General features: G+C 36.0%; 1 protein-coding gene across 2 annotated transcripts in view; it reads right to left on the bottom strand.

Moving 5' to 3' along the window:
* The window catches only part of Srgap1 (SLIT-ROBO Rho GTPase activating protein 1), a 291,479-nt gene that overhangs the window by 22,110 nt on the left and 251,953 nt on the right, over positions 1 to 17,416 (bottom strand). For both annotated transcript variants that reach the window (XM_010644530.2, XM_010644531.2), the window contains exons 16-18: positions 7,184 to 7,289; positions 3,870 to 4,094; positions 1,160 to 1,239 (exon numbers count right to left, since the gene is read on the bottom strand). In XM_010644530.2, coding sequence (XP_010642832.1) covers positions 1,160 to 1,239; positions 3,870 to 4,094; positions 7,184 to 7,289 — 411 coding nt within the window. The remainder of the gene's footprint in view (positions 1 to 1,159; positions 1,240 to 3,869; positions 4,095 to 7,183; positions 7,290 to 17,416) is intronic.

Here is a 17,416-nt window from a genome sequence, read left to right as displayed (position 1 = left end):
AGAGATTGTAACAACTCACCCTAAACAAGCTTTCCAAATACAAACCAATCAATCAAGAGCCAACACCCCTAACCACCATCTTTGCTGGGCTCTCACACTCTAGGCTGTCCCCTCCTCTAATCACTCCAGGGCCACTTGCTAACAATTTGAGAAGGTACACAGAGCACACAGAAATTATTCAAATTATCCAATTCTAAACCAATTTACCCTGCCTCACCTATTCCTTCCCAGAGAAACCACAGTAAGTTCCTTTCTGTCTCTCTGCCTCCTAGTAGACCCCAAGGGCTCCCCACGTGGCCTCTTACAGTATGGTTTTGTTCCTTTCTCTCAGGAAACCCAATAAACTATCTCTTTAGTGGTAGCTATTTTCTAACCTGTTGGCATTACCATAATATATATTATATTGTAAAAGAAGGTCTTCATTAGGAGTCAGAGAAGTACAAATTAAAATCACACTATATCTTATTATATATTTGATAATCTTAAGGGTTAAAATATTTGAAAAGTGTTACTGAATATGTACAATTGGAAAGCTGATACATTGCTATTGAGTGAATACCATTATGACTGTTTTCACAAATAGTTAGCAATACATAGAAAAGTTGAAGACAAAGGTACTCCTGGGTGTATATTCTAGAAAAATTCCTGTACAAAGCAGTAGAAGATATTCCAGAATGTTTATAGTGGTGCATAGAGGCACTGTTCTTGGTGGCAGAAAATAGAAAATGCCTCACCTATTTATAAGAATAGAAGAAATACACACAAAGAGATATTAAGTGGTAGTTTAACAAACAACTGAATGCAACAATGTGAATGAATTTGAGGAATATAGTACTGAATAGAAAATTTCATCAAAATACATATAGTATGACCCATTTATACAAAATTCAGAAAGACAGAAAATGAGAAAAACAGAAACATGGAGTTGTTACTCTGGAGGCAGGTAGAGAAGACAATGATTTGTAACACAACAGAGGTAAAGGAATTTTTTTTCTTAAACTTGGTGGTAGTTCCGTAAGTGTTCATTTAATACTTTACACCTTACACATATTTTATAAACATCCTTTTGCATCTGTTAAATTGTTTAACACAAAGAATTGTTTAAAAAAGGAAGAAAGGATAGGGCGATATAAACTTTATAAAACTTTATAAGTCATACCATCTTCACTGGTGTGGGGTTCTGTGCCAGTCTCCTGGTCTACTTCCTCCAATGTACCGTGCTCACTGTATGGGCTGTCACTGTTGAGCAGAAGTAGAAGTTTATAAGCAACCAAAGTGGAGCGGATTTTTAATGTAAACAATTGCTACTTTAAGGACAAACCTGACTTTTAATGGCAAAAAAGTTACTGGATAGTACCGAGGATAGAATGCTACACAACCTCCCCTTGATTTTCTGTTCTATGGGAATAGGCATTAATCTTTGACTAGGTCATTTTACAATTCTATTAGGACAGAGGTTAATGTATAGAAAACCCTGGTAGCGGGCCAGGGATTTAAGTCAGTGGTTCCTCTGCCTGCTTTGAAAGTGCAAGATCCCAAGTTCCATCCCCGGTACCAAGAAACGAAAACATGTAGCATTATAAATAATTCTTATCCATAGAAATGCAAATTAGTTCAACGTGGGTAGAGTATTGTTACTCTACAGACAGACAAGTTTTTCCAAATTCAATTCATCATTTTTTTACTAGATATAAGCTGATGGTTCTTTGACTTCTTTTGAACTGATTATAGCATTTTCCCAGTATTTCTTGATGTGTTCATTTCATTTCTGTATGAGTCATTATTTTTATCCTCTTTTAGAACTCAGCCTTTAATACTACCACTATCTCTCCTCAAATATATGCTGATAAAATGTACTGGCCACAAATACAAACCTGTCACTACAATAGAGGCTCATTTTTATTGTTGATGTTAGGGGACAAGGATAACTACTATATTATTGATTTTCTGTTTAAAATGAGCAATACACATAGAAAACATTATGTATGAACAGGAGGTTATGCTATTACTGGCTGCAAGACTATCATGTAGGTTTTTACCATATTTGGAAAAAGTTGCAACCATAAAATGTTCTAGAATACAACATTTTAAATAATATTGACCAGAGATCCACTTGGTCTTTGATAAAATGGGTAAGACAGCAGAGCTTACCAACAGAGCTCTGATACTTGAGAATACTAAACATGCATCCGACACTGGCCTTAAAATAAATAACCATGAAAACAAAGTTATGTATATCAGCAGGACAGGGCTTTATTCATTTATCTTGCCACAGCCAAGTTTTAGTCAGTAACCTGCAAATGATAAGTACTCAAGTAAGTATTTCTGAATTGAATTTCATGTGTAAAGTTACTGGATACACTAGAGAACTGGAATCTAGTATGTTTCATTGTTAATTTGGAAAGCAGTATTTCTGGAAATGTAAAACACTTGGTTTTCTAAACATCCTAATGAAAATAAAACAAAAATCCTTTTCATCTTTTAGCTACTTGTCCCTCTGTAATGAAATGAGGAATACAGTATTCTCAGCAGAGTCCGGGTTGAAGGATTTTGCTTCTGTCAAATCCTAGCTGTTTTTGAGGTAGACAGGGAGGCTGTTGAGAGGGGAAGACTCATGGACTTTGAAATCAGGCATAGTAGTGCTATGGTGTGAATGCGCCCCCAAAGGTCATGTGTTAGAAATGTATTCCTCTAAGTCATATCTTGAAGGTATTTGGAGGTGGGACCTACGAGAGGAGAGGTAACTAGGGTTTGATGAGGTGATGGGGGGAGGGATGTTGGAAATTAATAGCTCTTTAAGAAGAAGGGAGACCCGAGTACATGTGCTCTTTTGCTTTTGAGTCTGAAGCTTTCTACCATGTTATGACACTTGCCAAATGGCAGCACCTTGGTATTAGACCTCCCAGACTCTAGAATTGTGAGATGTAAATTTTTTTAAAAAATAAATTACCCAGTTTGTAGTATTCTATCAAAGCAACAGAAAAAGGAATAAGATACCCTAGGCTGCCTCCAATTACTACTGATCACCTGGCAGGCTCGTCGACTTTTCTTATTTGGCAGAATGTGTATGATAAATAAAAGAAATAATGTGCACTGAGTGGCCAGCAAATAATATGGACTCAAGGAATTGAAGCTTCTTTTAATGTATGATTTCTCAGAAATGGGTTAAAATTCACATAGTAACTATCAACTAGTTACATAAACATTTTAAGGTTTTCTACCTTTGGAATTATGCGTTTGAAGATACTGCTCCCAGTTTTACAGCTCAATGGGAGGTGACCTTCTACTATATTAAAAAAATTAATTCCTAAAATGTGTTAATATCATGAATTTGTTAATAATTGGTAGAGTAATATTCATTAATAAAAGTTAAAATGAAAATAGGGATAAAATATATTTGGTTGATAAGGTTCTCTTAGAATGAGAATTTTAATTTTATATGGCATCAAAACTAACTGATTAAGAATGGAAAATAAAATCTGCTAATCACATTTTTCTTGAGTTAATATAATAAGAATTAATATAGCTCTATAAGATCAAATCTTTATTCTCCACAAAAGCCATGGCAGGGTAGATTTATCTAAACAGACATAATCCTTGGGGAAGAAAGTGATGAATATGAGCTTGCATAACAGAATACCAGTGTATTCTCACTTGTCTCAAATGTTAGTCCTGCTTCTTCTTACTTTTTTTTTTTTAAACAGGAAGAATTAGTGGCTTATGGCCAATCCCTTTTTATAATTCAGCTGATATCTGTGCTTCTACATTATGTGTGTGTGTGTGTGTGTGTGTGTGTACATGTAGGTGTATAAAATTTTATTTTACATTTTATTTTTTGGCAGGAAGAGAACTGAAGTTCTTGGACTCACCAGTAGTCATCTCCAGCCATACATTTCTCATAAACAGGGCCATCCAATTCTTTAGAATCTGGGAAAATGGTCTCATGGTGGATGATGATAGTTTTGACAATTTCGTTCACATGTGCCTGGCAAGACACCTGGTCCTGTATTTCCGGGACAGGCATCAGTGTTGGGCCAAAGCAAATGGCCAGGTTGTAAGGATCCATCATGTTCTCATCGCTGTATTGGGAAAGACTTTAAAAGAAAGCAGGAAAGAAGTTGTACAAAAACAAAACACAAAAAAGAAAACATATTTGATAAGACATTTATTTCATATTCTGAAAACAGGGTTTTCATTATTAGGATAAAATTATACTGTATCTTGGCAGTCCCCCAAATCTTTGGCAGTTTCACTTTTCCACAAATGTGTAGGGTAAGGAGGTTTGGAATGAAAAAAAGAAAGCAGACAGCCTGGATCCCTGGCATGCAGAGTTTACAGCAGGGTTCACGGACGTTCCTATGAGAATTTCACATGGCTGCTCGTCTGATAGGGGCAGAATTTAGGCTGTAATGGGAGCCATTGGGAGGTGATGTAAATACAGGTGAAGCTTTGCTTGCTCCCCATCACTCAGTCCTGCAGTGTGTCCTAGTTCCTAACAGGCCACAGACCTGTACGGGTCCAGGTACTCCTGGTTCTATCTTACTTAAAGATAACTCTCCAAAGGAAGTAAAATGACTTATGATCCTCAACTTGGTAGAAACAGAGGGGCATTTAGGAGTGCTTTGCTTAAGTGGCACTTTTCAAAGTCATGAGAGAGTTTATCCAATAGCCACAACAGTGGAGAACAGGGTCCATTGGTAAATTTTATGGTCAGACTGTAAATTTGAGAAAGACAGTATGATTTCCATAGAGCTTTATGGATGTCTTTAAATTTGCCCTCCCACCACTAAAAAATATCTTAGATTTTAGTTTTCTCCATTAAGCCATGAGGAAAGGTTAAAAGAAAAAGTTCATTTTCTTTTTCACTACTAAAAGAGAATGAATAACAATTCCAGGGTTTATAATCTGTTTGGGGTAAATCCACCAATACTAGGAGACATCAAAAGACATTCAAAGTGCAAGAAATGGAGTGGAGAACCCTCAATTATTTCATTCTATTTAAGGCAGGCAAACTTTTGGGGAGATTTCTACTTATCTACACTACTAATTTCTAAACACAATCTAAGGGACATTTATGAAATATTTTTACAGGCCACTCAAAATAAGCCAGTTCTTCATTGCAATGCTCCTAACACATGGACATACTATTCTAGGGAGAGTTTAGAAATGTTATCTCTCAGTGTATAGAATATCACTCTTGAAAGGAAATGTAAAATCCAGGTGAACAGATGACAAATGGAAGTAAAAAAAGGAGACTCGACTACCTTTGTAAGGTGTTGATAGACACAAAGAAACCGAGACACCACCTGGCTTGATAATTAACCCTTTTTCAGAAATAAGATAGTCTAGAAAGCAGAAAATACAAAAGCATAATTTCCATAGCTAACATATGTTTTCCCCTTCTGCCATTTCTCAAACATGCAGTCTTACAAAACGTTCATGATAGCAAATGATCATGTTACAGATGATCTGAAAATGGGAGGAGGGACAGTGAGATTCAGAGTAAGAATGATCCAGTTCTCAAAAGGCACACGAGCTCAGCAGGGAGCGACTCCCACTTAATGTTTCTAGGTCATTCATTCAGTGCTGGCTTGAAGAGAAAAACTCTGAATTAAAAATATTATTTCTAAGTTTTGATTTTATAATAAAAAAACAGCGAAATTACTCCCTCTTCCTCTCTCCAGTGCTAGAAATTGAATTCAGGGCCTTCCACATGGTAGGCAAATGCTCTACTGCTGAGCTACATCCCTAGCCCTAATCTCTCTTTTCTAATTTCCTGTTCAAGCTCCTGACATAGTTTCTAGGCCTATGTCCCTGTATGAAGGCAGGTGGGGGCAGCCAGGGTATGTTTTTGAGCAGAACCAATTAAAGCAATGCCAGCTGTCTGACTTGTGGTGCATTTGCCATTAGTTGAAATTCCCAATGAATTATATTCAGGTTTTGAGAACTTGCTATTAACAGAACACTTTTCTAATCCATTGTGTTTCACTGGTTCACACTGAATTCACTCAGGTGTATTAGGACAACTTGGTCAGAACAGCATGGAGAGAGCCAGCAGAAACAGGGCATACCATAGTGAGGTTGTGGGGGGACAACACATGCAATTAAAAGTGGAGAAGGCAAGCTCCTGGAATTTTACAACTGCCTGAGCAACTAGACTTATTTAAAGGTAAAAATGTATAGCATCTGTGTAAACTAAGCAGTTTATACTCATTTTCTAGATATTGCTTATTTCTAGTGATGACTTCTGTATAAATGGGTTCCTACTGTCATTTGGGAATGTTTTAGGAATCATACGTTGAACAACAGAGCCCCTTATTGCTTGGTTTTCTGCCAGCATTTCTTCATTGTATAATGCTTGGCTGTTGCGGCCAACCTGATTTCAGAACTAGTCTGCAGGGTTACAGTAAATCTTCATGAGTTTTGAGTATGTAAAACCTCCAGTGAAACAGAGATGAGAAAATATCCTAAGTTTAGGAAGGGAGAATCCATGCCAGATGAGAAGGCATTTCTCCAAACTTAATATTTAGCTCTCCCTGAATTTCTCTATGTCCAACTGCCTAACTGAAATGTTGCATGGCAAGGAGACTCTTAGGTAGGATTTGTGGAAACCATATTATCAGGAAGAAACAATTAAAAAAATCGAAGTGCCTAAACCAAAACAGTGAAGTTTTTCTTTTAAAAAAATACAGTGCATTTTAAGATTTCTGATATATCATTTTAGATAACATTTTAAAAATATTTTCTTTTTGACAGGTCTTATTGTGCAAAATTTGCAGAAATTCTTTTTTGGATTTGTGTATAAGTCCCATCTATGATTTCTTTCCATCCCAACTACAACAGTAAAAATCAGAAATTTTCTGCAATGAAAAAGTGGTTTGTATCATTTATGACATTAACTTTGGATGGAAGTTGGAAAAACATACATTTTACTGGAAAGCACTGTTTATTGGCAGTATTTGGATATTTTTGCATTCATGGCCAGCCACATTTGTGTATCTGGGGTAGGGCTTTCATCTATCATACAAAGACCTTGATATACTGCAGAAAAATTTACCTTCAGTTTATAGTCAATCATTTTTTCCCCTTTGACTCATCTGATAGATGGAACCCGAGGTACATTTTATAGGACCCAAGAACACAGAATTTAGATGGGAATTTTGGCAGAGCACTGGGTACTTACTGATTGAGGAAGGCAAAGAGGTATCTCATCACTATCAGGACTGACCTGGGCAAGGTCAAGAGGAGTTTGCGGATGTGAAGCGCCCTCTCATAGAGATTATCTATTCCTGAAGACCGAAAAAGATATGGTCAGCGTCCTTTAACTTCTACAATTAAAGTAAATCACTGCAGCACACTTGTTACAGGAAAACACTGAACATTAAGCAATTATTTTGCCCTTGGGAAGATGCAATCGTAATCAGTATAGTGTACAAGTGATTATTTGGGTGTGTCACCATTTCTGAGGGCATTTCCTCTGACTCATCTCTGGTGTTCGGTCTTAGCCTTCAGAAATTTAGTCTTCTAAATTAAAAAATCATTTTTCCCTTGCTGCTGACTCCAAATTTTGCATCTGATATGGTTTCAACCCCTTTTTGCTATTCTTCATATAAAGGGAAGTAACAGCTGGGGATTTAGCTCAATGGTTCCACCGCCTGCCTTGAAAGCACAAGGGCCCGAGTTCAATCCCCGGTACCAAACAAACAAAAAAACTGAAGTAGCTTTCTGGGCAATAACATGTCTCCCTTGACCATTATTCATTAATTCATCATACCTCTGTTTCTCTATCTCTTACTATTAACATGCCAGATTTGAATCCTTTCTCAAAAGTACCACAGTATTTTATTTATGACTTTTTATCTTGTATGTTATTTTTTCATCAACTTTAAAAACATTTTAGGAGACTACTAGGTTCAAATAACTGAGTTAAGCATTAGAAATGCATTAGTTATATAATTTCCATATTACAGATAGTTTGTGTTTATTATTTTTTGTTTCCCTATCCCATGTTCCCCGTGGGATGGAGAGATCCTTGAGGAGTCATAGGAAGGACTTTATAGTTTTATTTTCTCTCTTTGTTAAGTATAGAAATTATCCAAAATATCTCAATAGTAATGTGAAACTGCAGCAAAAGGTGTACCACTAATCTACTACATGAATAGTTACATATATACTCATGGTATTTTCACATTTTTAAATGGTAATAACAACTCTGTGCCTGCAAGTAGGCAGGGGACATGCTGTCATCCCCACTGACCACAGTAAAAGTGAGCTGGGGCTAAGTAGTTAACCCTTGGCAGTTGGCCAGGAGTGGAGCTGGGACTAGACCCCCTGTCTTGTTTTATAAATCTGGTTACTTTTCTTGCATCTCAAAATATCTTTATAAAGTATAGCTTTGAAGACAGCTAATAAACATACTTGAGAAAATATTTTTGAAATTCTGTAATATTTCATATCACTGTATTTGTTCCTAATTGCTCTTGAGATATTGATGAATCTTAGCAGAAAATAATCAGTCCTTAGCTTCTCACACCACTGTCAATAGACTGAACTCAGTTTTCATTTTGTTTTGTTTTTAATTTTCTATCCACAAATGTAGCTATCCCCCAGTGGTTTCTATAGCTCTCTTCCATGGCAATCTCACCCAATCTCAAAGGCATAACCATTACCCCTACCATGGTATCTTTGCTTCATTTTTCTTCCATGTGTGGGAAAGAAGTCTGGTTGTTTCTACCTCTGTTTAGCTCACTGCCAGTTTCCTCACTGAAGTCTTATTTCTCACTGGGACCATCATAATACTCTCCTATCTCATTTTTCTTTCCAATATTCCTTAAATCAGTGCTGTTCAACTTTGACTTGGGTTTTTTTGGATAGTTTTTTTAAAATGCTGATACCCAGGATTGTTTTATACAATCAGAGTTAAAACTATTGCCTTAATTAACTCATTTTACTGGGATTTGAGTGCTAACTCTAGCCGCACTCCACTTATTACCAAGTTGGGCTATTTTTCCCTCTGCACAGCTGAAAAGGTACAAAAAAATGTATAGGAATCTTCTTGCTCAACCAAATGAGTCTACAAAATAGCAAATAATTTATCAAGTTTCCTGGGATGAACATTTATCCACTTACCAGTCCAATTATTTAAATTCAGGATGACCAAAAATTGCATATTTTTTGTTAATTTTCATAAGATAATATAACAGGAAATATTAAAATGACAATTTTATCAAATTTATTCAATGCAAGAATCAGCTGATTGAAATGACACCCGCCTGAGTGACACTTGGCACAGTCAGTATGTAAACAAACACGCCGCCAGAGTGACACTCTGGGTAGGCTGTTGAGTGGTTTTAAATTCCCACCTTTAAGTATGCCATGGTTGGAACTGTAGCTCTGTTTTCGTTTAGGAAATGTGATTCAGAAACTCTTTAATGACAGCATAAGTAAAACACTGTCATTCCTGAAACATTTTCATTCTTTAATTATAAAATATAAAAATTATAATATATTCTTTGTTGTTAATAACTGTGATTGTAGTAACCATGAATTGGATACATTATATCTGTCTTTTTATTTGTAAAGTATTTCAAAATGGAAAAAAAGTGCTATGAACAAGGCAGGTTAGGGTCACATCTACTAACTGTAAGTACTTTTTTATATACTTTCCAGCCAATGTCTTTTTTCCTGAAGAAGGGGAGTAAGTAAGATGCTTTTTAAGAAGTTATTAAATAGGTATATAAATTCACTCAGGCCACAAGAACTCAATTATTATTGCATTATCAAGATTTGGACCCAAATTAACTTCTGAGTCCTAGTAGGATCAAAACATGCTCTCAGTGATACGTACTTGGGAACATACAATGTAAAGAAAGGGAAGATGAAATCTTTGCAAATAAAGTAACTTGTGAGTCATTGAGATTTTAATGGGGAAATTATATATATTAATACTATATATTTAGATACAGCTTATTATTTCATATCAGAAAGTGACAGGTTAAAAGTTCGCTACCTAAAGTACCTGACTGCTCAAAAAATCACAATGGTTGTTGCAATGGTTGTTAAAGAGCAAAAAGATAATTTATCACACCTGTTTTGAGAAAGCCTATCTTTAAAAGTGAAAGTTAAAAAACGCTTCAAAGGTGAAGTTATACATACTATGATCTATTCTTAAAAATACTGAAACAGGGGCCGGGGATTTAGCTCAGTGGTTTGGTGGCCTGCCTTGCAAGCGCAAAGACCCGAGTTCAATCCCAGGTACACCCCCCCAAAAAAAAACTGAAACAGTAGCAAATGTCTCTGTTGATTTTGAAAAGTGCTTTAATTTTAACTCTGGATTCTCTTGCTTTTAATATCTCAGTTTTTTGTCTGTCTTCCCTTTCTTTTAATCTTTTTTTCCCTTCATCTCCTTGCTCAGATCCATTTTTCATCTTCCCATCTCCACAACCAGTTCTAAACTCAGTCCTTCTTCCTTGTAAAGGCAGTTTCAATATTTATACCAACTTCACAGCAGAATTATTAACAGTAGTCAAAAAGTGGAAATAATGCAGATGTTCATAGATTAGTAATTGATAAAATGCGACATATATATGTACATATAACTATTATTCAGCTTTAGAAAGGAAGGTCATTCTAACATACATTGTAACATGGATGAACCTTAAGCTGGGTGTGGTGGCACATGCCTGTAATCCCAGCACTCAGGAAGCTGAGGCAGGAGGATCGCTGTAAATTCGAGACCAGCCTGGGCTACATAGTTAGTTCCAGGTCAGTCTCAACTACATAGTGAGACCCTGTCTCAAAAAACAAAACAAACAAACAAAACCATGGATGAACCTTAAAGACACTATGCTAAGTGAAATAAACCAGTTACAAAGGGATGAACATTGCACGAATTTATTATATAAGAGGTGCCTACAATAGGCAAATTTATGGACACACGAAGAAGGACCGATATTGAAAGGGCCTGGGGAGGGCCCTGTTTGGTAAAAAAAAAATGTTTTGGTGAGTCATAAATACACTTAATGCCCCTGAACTGTACACTTAAAAAACAATAAATTTTATGTGATGTATCTTTTGGCACAAAAAATAAAGAATTGAGTCTGTGGGATGCAAAGGAAAGATGTAGGAGTAAAAAGCAACAGCAGTATAAAAAAAGTGATACCAAAAGAGTACTTAAAATTATGTGAGGCAACAGAAATTCTCCATAACTACAGTAAACGTATGTCAAAGTAAAACAGAACTGCTGACATCTCTGAAGCAGCAACAAATCTATCTGTCACAAAGGCCTTCAGCCTGTGAATAGGAAGAGACATTTACCTAGTTGGTTTGCAACATGCATCTTGCAGGAGCTTTGCTCTGGGACAAATGACTCATTTACTTTCTTGAGTCTACTTAGTGGGTCAAAATTTATGGCTGCTGGTGACACTCTGATTAATGTGCATTCTTAGCTGGCAATTCATGATCTTTCAGTTTCATGCAGGATGTAAGAAAGGATGGATCTCTCTCCCTCTCAGAAAAGTTGACAGTAAGGGAAGTCCGTATTTTATTCAGGTATCTTTTAAACTAGGCTTTGCCTCCACAATCAGGGTCTTGTGTAATTAGGTAAAAGTGGCATTCATTCTATCTTGGTCACATGCTCAAAGCTCCCAATGCTAATTTATGTTCTTTTCCCAGCAACACAAGTTTCTCACATCAGTACCCTAACTTCACAGCATGGAAGTGTGACAGTTTCATGAAAATGTCTGTGGAACAATTCACCATAAAATGCAAGATATTTCAGAGAATGACAAAAAATTCAAATGGCCATTAACCTGAAAATTTCAGTTCTCCAGAAAATAAACAATAAATCACAAATAAAAGTGTATACTTAAGTATGAAGACAAGAAAAAGAGTGTCCTTGGTGACTACACCGAGAAACCATTTACTTAAAAGCAGGCACACAAATATTTCTGAGCTTGAGAGCCTAACTGCTAGCACTCGAGGGGAATTTACCAGTCCCACAGCATTTTAGGTTTACTCTCACAGTATAACAAGGTGTTAATCAATTGCTTGTATGATTAGTGTGTATAAAGAAGGGAAAGAGAGGGCTGGGGATTTAGCCTAGTGGTAGCCTACCTGCCTTGAAAGCACAAGTTCCTGAGTTCAAGCCCAAGTACGGAGGAGGGGGTAACAGAGCAATGCTCTAGTACACTTGGATGCACCTTTGCCTCACTTTGATGTGTTACCAGTTACTCTCCAAGGTAAGAAATAAATGCTTGGAAACCTCTGTAATTAACTGGTAAGAGAATGACTCCTGTGAATCAATCCATTGCTTTCTCTCCTAGTTAAATAACAGCACCAAATAAATAAATATGTACGTAATGGTTCCTGTTCTGCTGACTTAGCATTATTGAGGTTCATAGAGAAACTGGTTCTTAGCTTTATCTATTTGGATATCCAGGGTATTAATATTTTTTAAATAAGAGAAATTATAAAAACATTATTATAAGACATCAAACGGAAAGTTAGAATTCAGGGAGAAAAACTACCATGTATGTTAATAAAGTTAACAGAATCTTTAATAACAATACTATGTATTACAGCACCAGTAAAGCATTTTTTCATGAAATAATTGGAAATGGGAAAACAGATAAATGCACTGAGAGGCATATGATTACTAAATCATTAGAAATGATCTAAATGTCTAAAATTAGGGAATTTATTATGTGAATAGAAACCAGTATATAGCCACCAAAAGCTGAATTTTGAAAAATGTACAGTGATATAAGAAAAATATTAACATCAGTGAATTTGAAAGGTTTATAAAGATTCATTATGGCATGATTTAATTTTATTTACAATAGTCTTACTGAGATATAGTCCACAAACTATGTAATTTACCCGTTTAATTATACAATTCAGTGATCTCTAGTATACTCTGAGTTGTACAACCTCCCCTCAATTAATCTTAGAATATTATTATCACTTCAAAAAGAAACCTCATATCCATTACGAGTCACCTGGTATGATGCCAACTTTTATGAAGGAACTGTGTATCACCACAACAGAATATTATCTGTCAATAAAATGAAATGAAGTACTAATATATGCTATAACATGAAGTACTGATATGTACTAAGATAATTGTGCTTAGTGAAAGCCTTTCACAAAAGACCAGAGATTGTATGATTTTATTTATATGAATGGCCAAAACAGGCAGAGACAAAAAGATTAGTGGTTGCGTAGGGCTAGGGGTGGTGATAGTTATAGGTCAATGGAAAGTGATTACTAATTGCTAACTAGAAATTCTTTGAGGACAATAAAAATGTTCTAAATTTGATTGGGAGGTAGTAGCATAATCCCATAAATAGATTAAAAACCTCTGAATTGTACTAAAGACCTCTGAATTCACTGAAGAATTATGGATGATTTGTTCTGTTTGTAATTTTTTTATATTGATCACATTAATTTCATAATAAAACAATTATTTTTAAATGTACTTATTTTATCAATACAAGTTTATGTTTTAAGGTATAATAATAGTATTTCTCTTTGGGTGGGGGAATGATGGGTAATAGTATTTTGTTCTATGTGCTTTTGCATGTTTTTCAAGTATTTTACCATGAATACAGATTGCTTTATGATACCAAATGTGACAGAGAAAAAACCCCCAAGATCCCTTCATTTGCTGAGACATCAATGATATCGATGTCAGAGAGATGGCACAGGGTTCTGATGGAGCAAGTGAAACCAAGAAATGAAAACTCTTAAAGGGGGGTGACTGATCCTATGGAGTTCATCATATTATTCTGTCTTCTTTTATAGGTATCTTCTCTAATATGAAGTTAAAAAGAAAGCATATTACAAACAGCATGGATAGTACAGTTCCACGTTGGCTTCAAAAAAAGTTGTGTGCATATGAATATAAAAACAGCCTAGAAGGAAATATAGCTAATGCACCACTGGTTCTCTTTAGGTAGTAACATTATGAAAGGCAGTATTCTATCCCATGTGCTTTGGTGTGTTTTTCAAGTACTCTACCATGACTTGAAGGTTGGTTTTGTGTCAGGAAAAAAAAAAATCTATAAAAAAGTTTTCTTATGTCTAACTAGTCACCTAAATAATAACATGTTATGCAAAATGAAGGGCAAATGTTTCATCTGGGCTCACAGCTCTGAGGAAGCTAGGAAAAACCATGCATTACTTGAGTAATTACTTGGACTTATGCCTTAGGGAATCTTAGAGCTGGATGTGTTGGAAACTGCCCAGACTTTGTGGGTATGACCTGGAGCACTTACAAAACCATTCATAAAGTGGGTGGTTAAAAAGCCCCAAAACAAGAGCTGGGCGTGGTGGAGCACGCCTGTAATCCCAGCACTTGGGTGGCTGAGGCAGGAGGATCGCTGTGAGTTTGAGACCAGCCTGGGCTACAGAGTGAGTTCCAGGTCAGTCTCAACTACATAGTGAGACCCTGTCTCAACGCCCCCGCAAAAAAACCCCCAAAAACAAAGAACAAGAAATAGAACAACTGTTGGGTGAGAAACTACTAAATTTTTCACTGCCAATTTACACTGCACTTTATTCTACTGTTTTCATCCAGATATTTATCTGGATCTTTTAAAGTAAATTTGCGGTGAATTGAGGAATGGATATTGTCCATTTTAAAAATAAATGTTAAGATACAAAACTTACAAATATATATAATTAAAGGCAGGAATGTAAGTTTCCAAAGAATGGGTTTATTTAGGGGCACAGCATGGCAGGATAACTCAACATACACACACATACCCCCTTTCCCTCAAATAATGCAAGAATAGGAAAGCAAGAAGCAGTGGGTGCTACAGGGACTTATGTAACCCTCTGGAAAAAAATGAAAAGGGAAGTTGTTTTTCAATACAAAGTAACTGTCACATGAAAGTACCTTAACAGGGAAAATCAGACCCAATTATGACAATGCTACAAGATGGCATGGGTAAAAACAATCTATCACTCTGAGATCTCTCTCCACTAAAATTTCTAATTCTTGGTGTTTCTATCATATACTAACTCAGACTGCCTTTATTAACAAATATTTTCTGTTTCCTCCTGCTTTTAAGCCTCCTAAAAGCAAGAACCAAGTCTTCAAATCTTCAGAATGTTTTGCATATTGCAGGCAATCTATCAACTAGATTCAACCATCAAAATGATTTCATATGTAGTATCAGTGAAGGGATACAGTGATAAGTGATATATTATGCCATTTGCAAAGAACAGTGAGAACTAGGAAAAATGCAAATACATTATTGTCATGTTGGTATAAGCAAATGCTTGCCTTGAGATAAATCAGTAATAGTAATCATGTCTTTTTACAGAGGTTAGAGTTTAGAAGAAAAGGGTTCATTATATGAAGGAGGTATTATACAAACAGGTTGTTAGTGCCGTAGTGTTTTGAAAAATCCATTCTATCTGCACATAAAATAAGACTTATAGGAAAAAATAGGGTTAACATAAGTTGCTTAGCACCTATGAAATTTTGGAACTAGAGTACTAACAGAAACATTAATATCCTATGAAAAATGCCAGCATAGTTAAATCTTGTACAGTTTCTTTGTAGCCTCGAACTTCAGGGCTCCTACTTGTAAGATATAGATTCTGCAGGGCAATAATTTTTTAATCTTAATTTTTGAATTCCTTTTTTTAAGGGCATTAATTTCTTCAGACTAATTTCACCCAAATGAATTGAAAAACTTATTAATTCATTGATTTGTATTACTCTATTGTTTTGATAAAGAGGAGAATGTTTTGGGAGCTTCTTTATCTGTACTTGCAGTATCTTAGGCACCACCTCCATGGATGATATCTGTGTATATTTTCTGTTTTCTCCTATGGTCTACACATTTTGCTAAAGACTTTAATTGTGAGAAAGCTTGACTTTGTTACAAAATATTCAGTGTATTGGAAAAAATCATGTTGGGACAAATACAACTTCTGGGCTACAGCACCATCATTTCTAAATGCAGCTGATATAATTGTGTCAAATACATATTTGTCAGAATAGATAGATTTGCTAAGTAGTTAAACCAGGTATTAGCATGTGTGGCGTGAGTTTGCAGTAGGAACAACTGTAATAGTAGTAATAATGACAGCAGCATTTATTGAGGGGCATGTTATTAAACACTTTTAAGTGGATTATCTCACTTTTTCTTCACACAGACTCTATGAAGTAAATGAAGAAACAGCTATGTAATGAGATTAAGTATTAATCTTTGCCCAAATTTACAGAGCTGGTAAAGCTAGGATTTGAACCTAAATATTTCTGATCCTATGGCCTCAATAATTTATAATCACAATGAAATAGTGTTTCTAATTCATGAAAGTGTGAAATGATTCTCTTATAGTAACTGACAATGTGACCCAGTGTTTTTTATCCAACTGGTACTACCTGTAAACATTAAAGTTGACATAGACCTAGAAAACCACTAAGTGTTGTAGAGTACTTATTTTTCCAGACCTAACTCATCTGGCTAGGATGTGAGGGAACTCTGGACATGGCCAAAGGAGAATTCTACAAGCACAAAACCCCCTTTACAGTCCTTTCCAGTTAAGTCAGAGGTCTGCTGTGAGGACAGGCTACGCAAGAACCTTGGAATGGACATGCAGGCGTACTTCTACATTCCACACAGGTTATCTGATGGAGGAGAGAGAATTATAACTGTTGAACTGAAACCAACCAAAGGACTTTAGGCGCAGATGCTATCAAAAGAACTTTTGGTAGAATCCCGAGTCTTCACTTCATTTGTATGCTATTTAACAATTACGCACTGAGCATTTACTATGCACCTGGAATTAGCTGTGCCAAACGTTAGGGCTATGAAACTGAGGAAGTCATCGGGATCTCCCAGCTAACTGTGGCATGTTATTGAGCATGATCCATACCAGGGACCATTCCTGATACCTTACATGTATTAATTCATTTAGTTCTCACAATCCTATGATGAACAGACTAAGGTTCTGCTTATTTTATCAATTAGGACATTAAAGCACAGAGTTTAATAAGCTTGCCCATAGTCACAAGTGTGTGCAAGTGGTAGAGCTATGGTTTGACATGAGCTGTCTTAGTCCAGAACCTGTGTTCTTGACCTCTTCCCTAAACTCCCCCTCTAGTGGAAGGAGACAGAAGGAGTAAATAAATATAATGTAGGGTAATAAGAAAAATTAAAGATATGTGAACACAGTGGAATGCTTGCAGAGGAGAAAGTGATTAATTCACTTGGGGTTGTAGGGAGGACGGGTGCTCTGGGGGAAGTGCCATTTCAGCTAAGCCTTTACAGCAGATGTCAATGACCATTAGGCAGTAGAGAAAATAGCCTGGGCAGAGGCACAGAGGTAGGAGGAGGCCTGGTGCATGTGCACTCTGTTATATATACTGCCCTATATATTTCAACATTACCAAGAAATA

The sequence above is a fragment of the Fukomys damarensis genome, unplaced genomic scaffold (genome assembly GCF_012274545.1).
Source record: "Fukomys damarensis isolate Sample0158 unplaced genomic scaffold, DMR_v1.0_HiC HiC_scaffold_15, whole genome shotgun sequence".
Classification (NCBI taxonomy): domain Eukaryota; kingdom Metazoa; phylum Chordata; class Mammalia; order Rodentia; family Bathyergidae; genus Fukomys; species Fukomys damarensis.
This window is presented reverse-complemented; position numbering and strand designations above follow the sequence as displayed.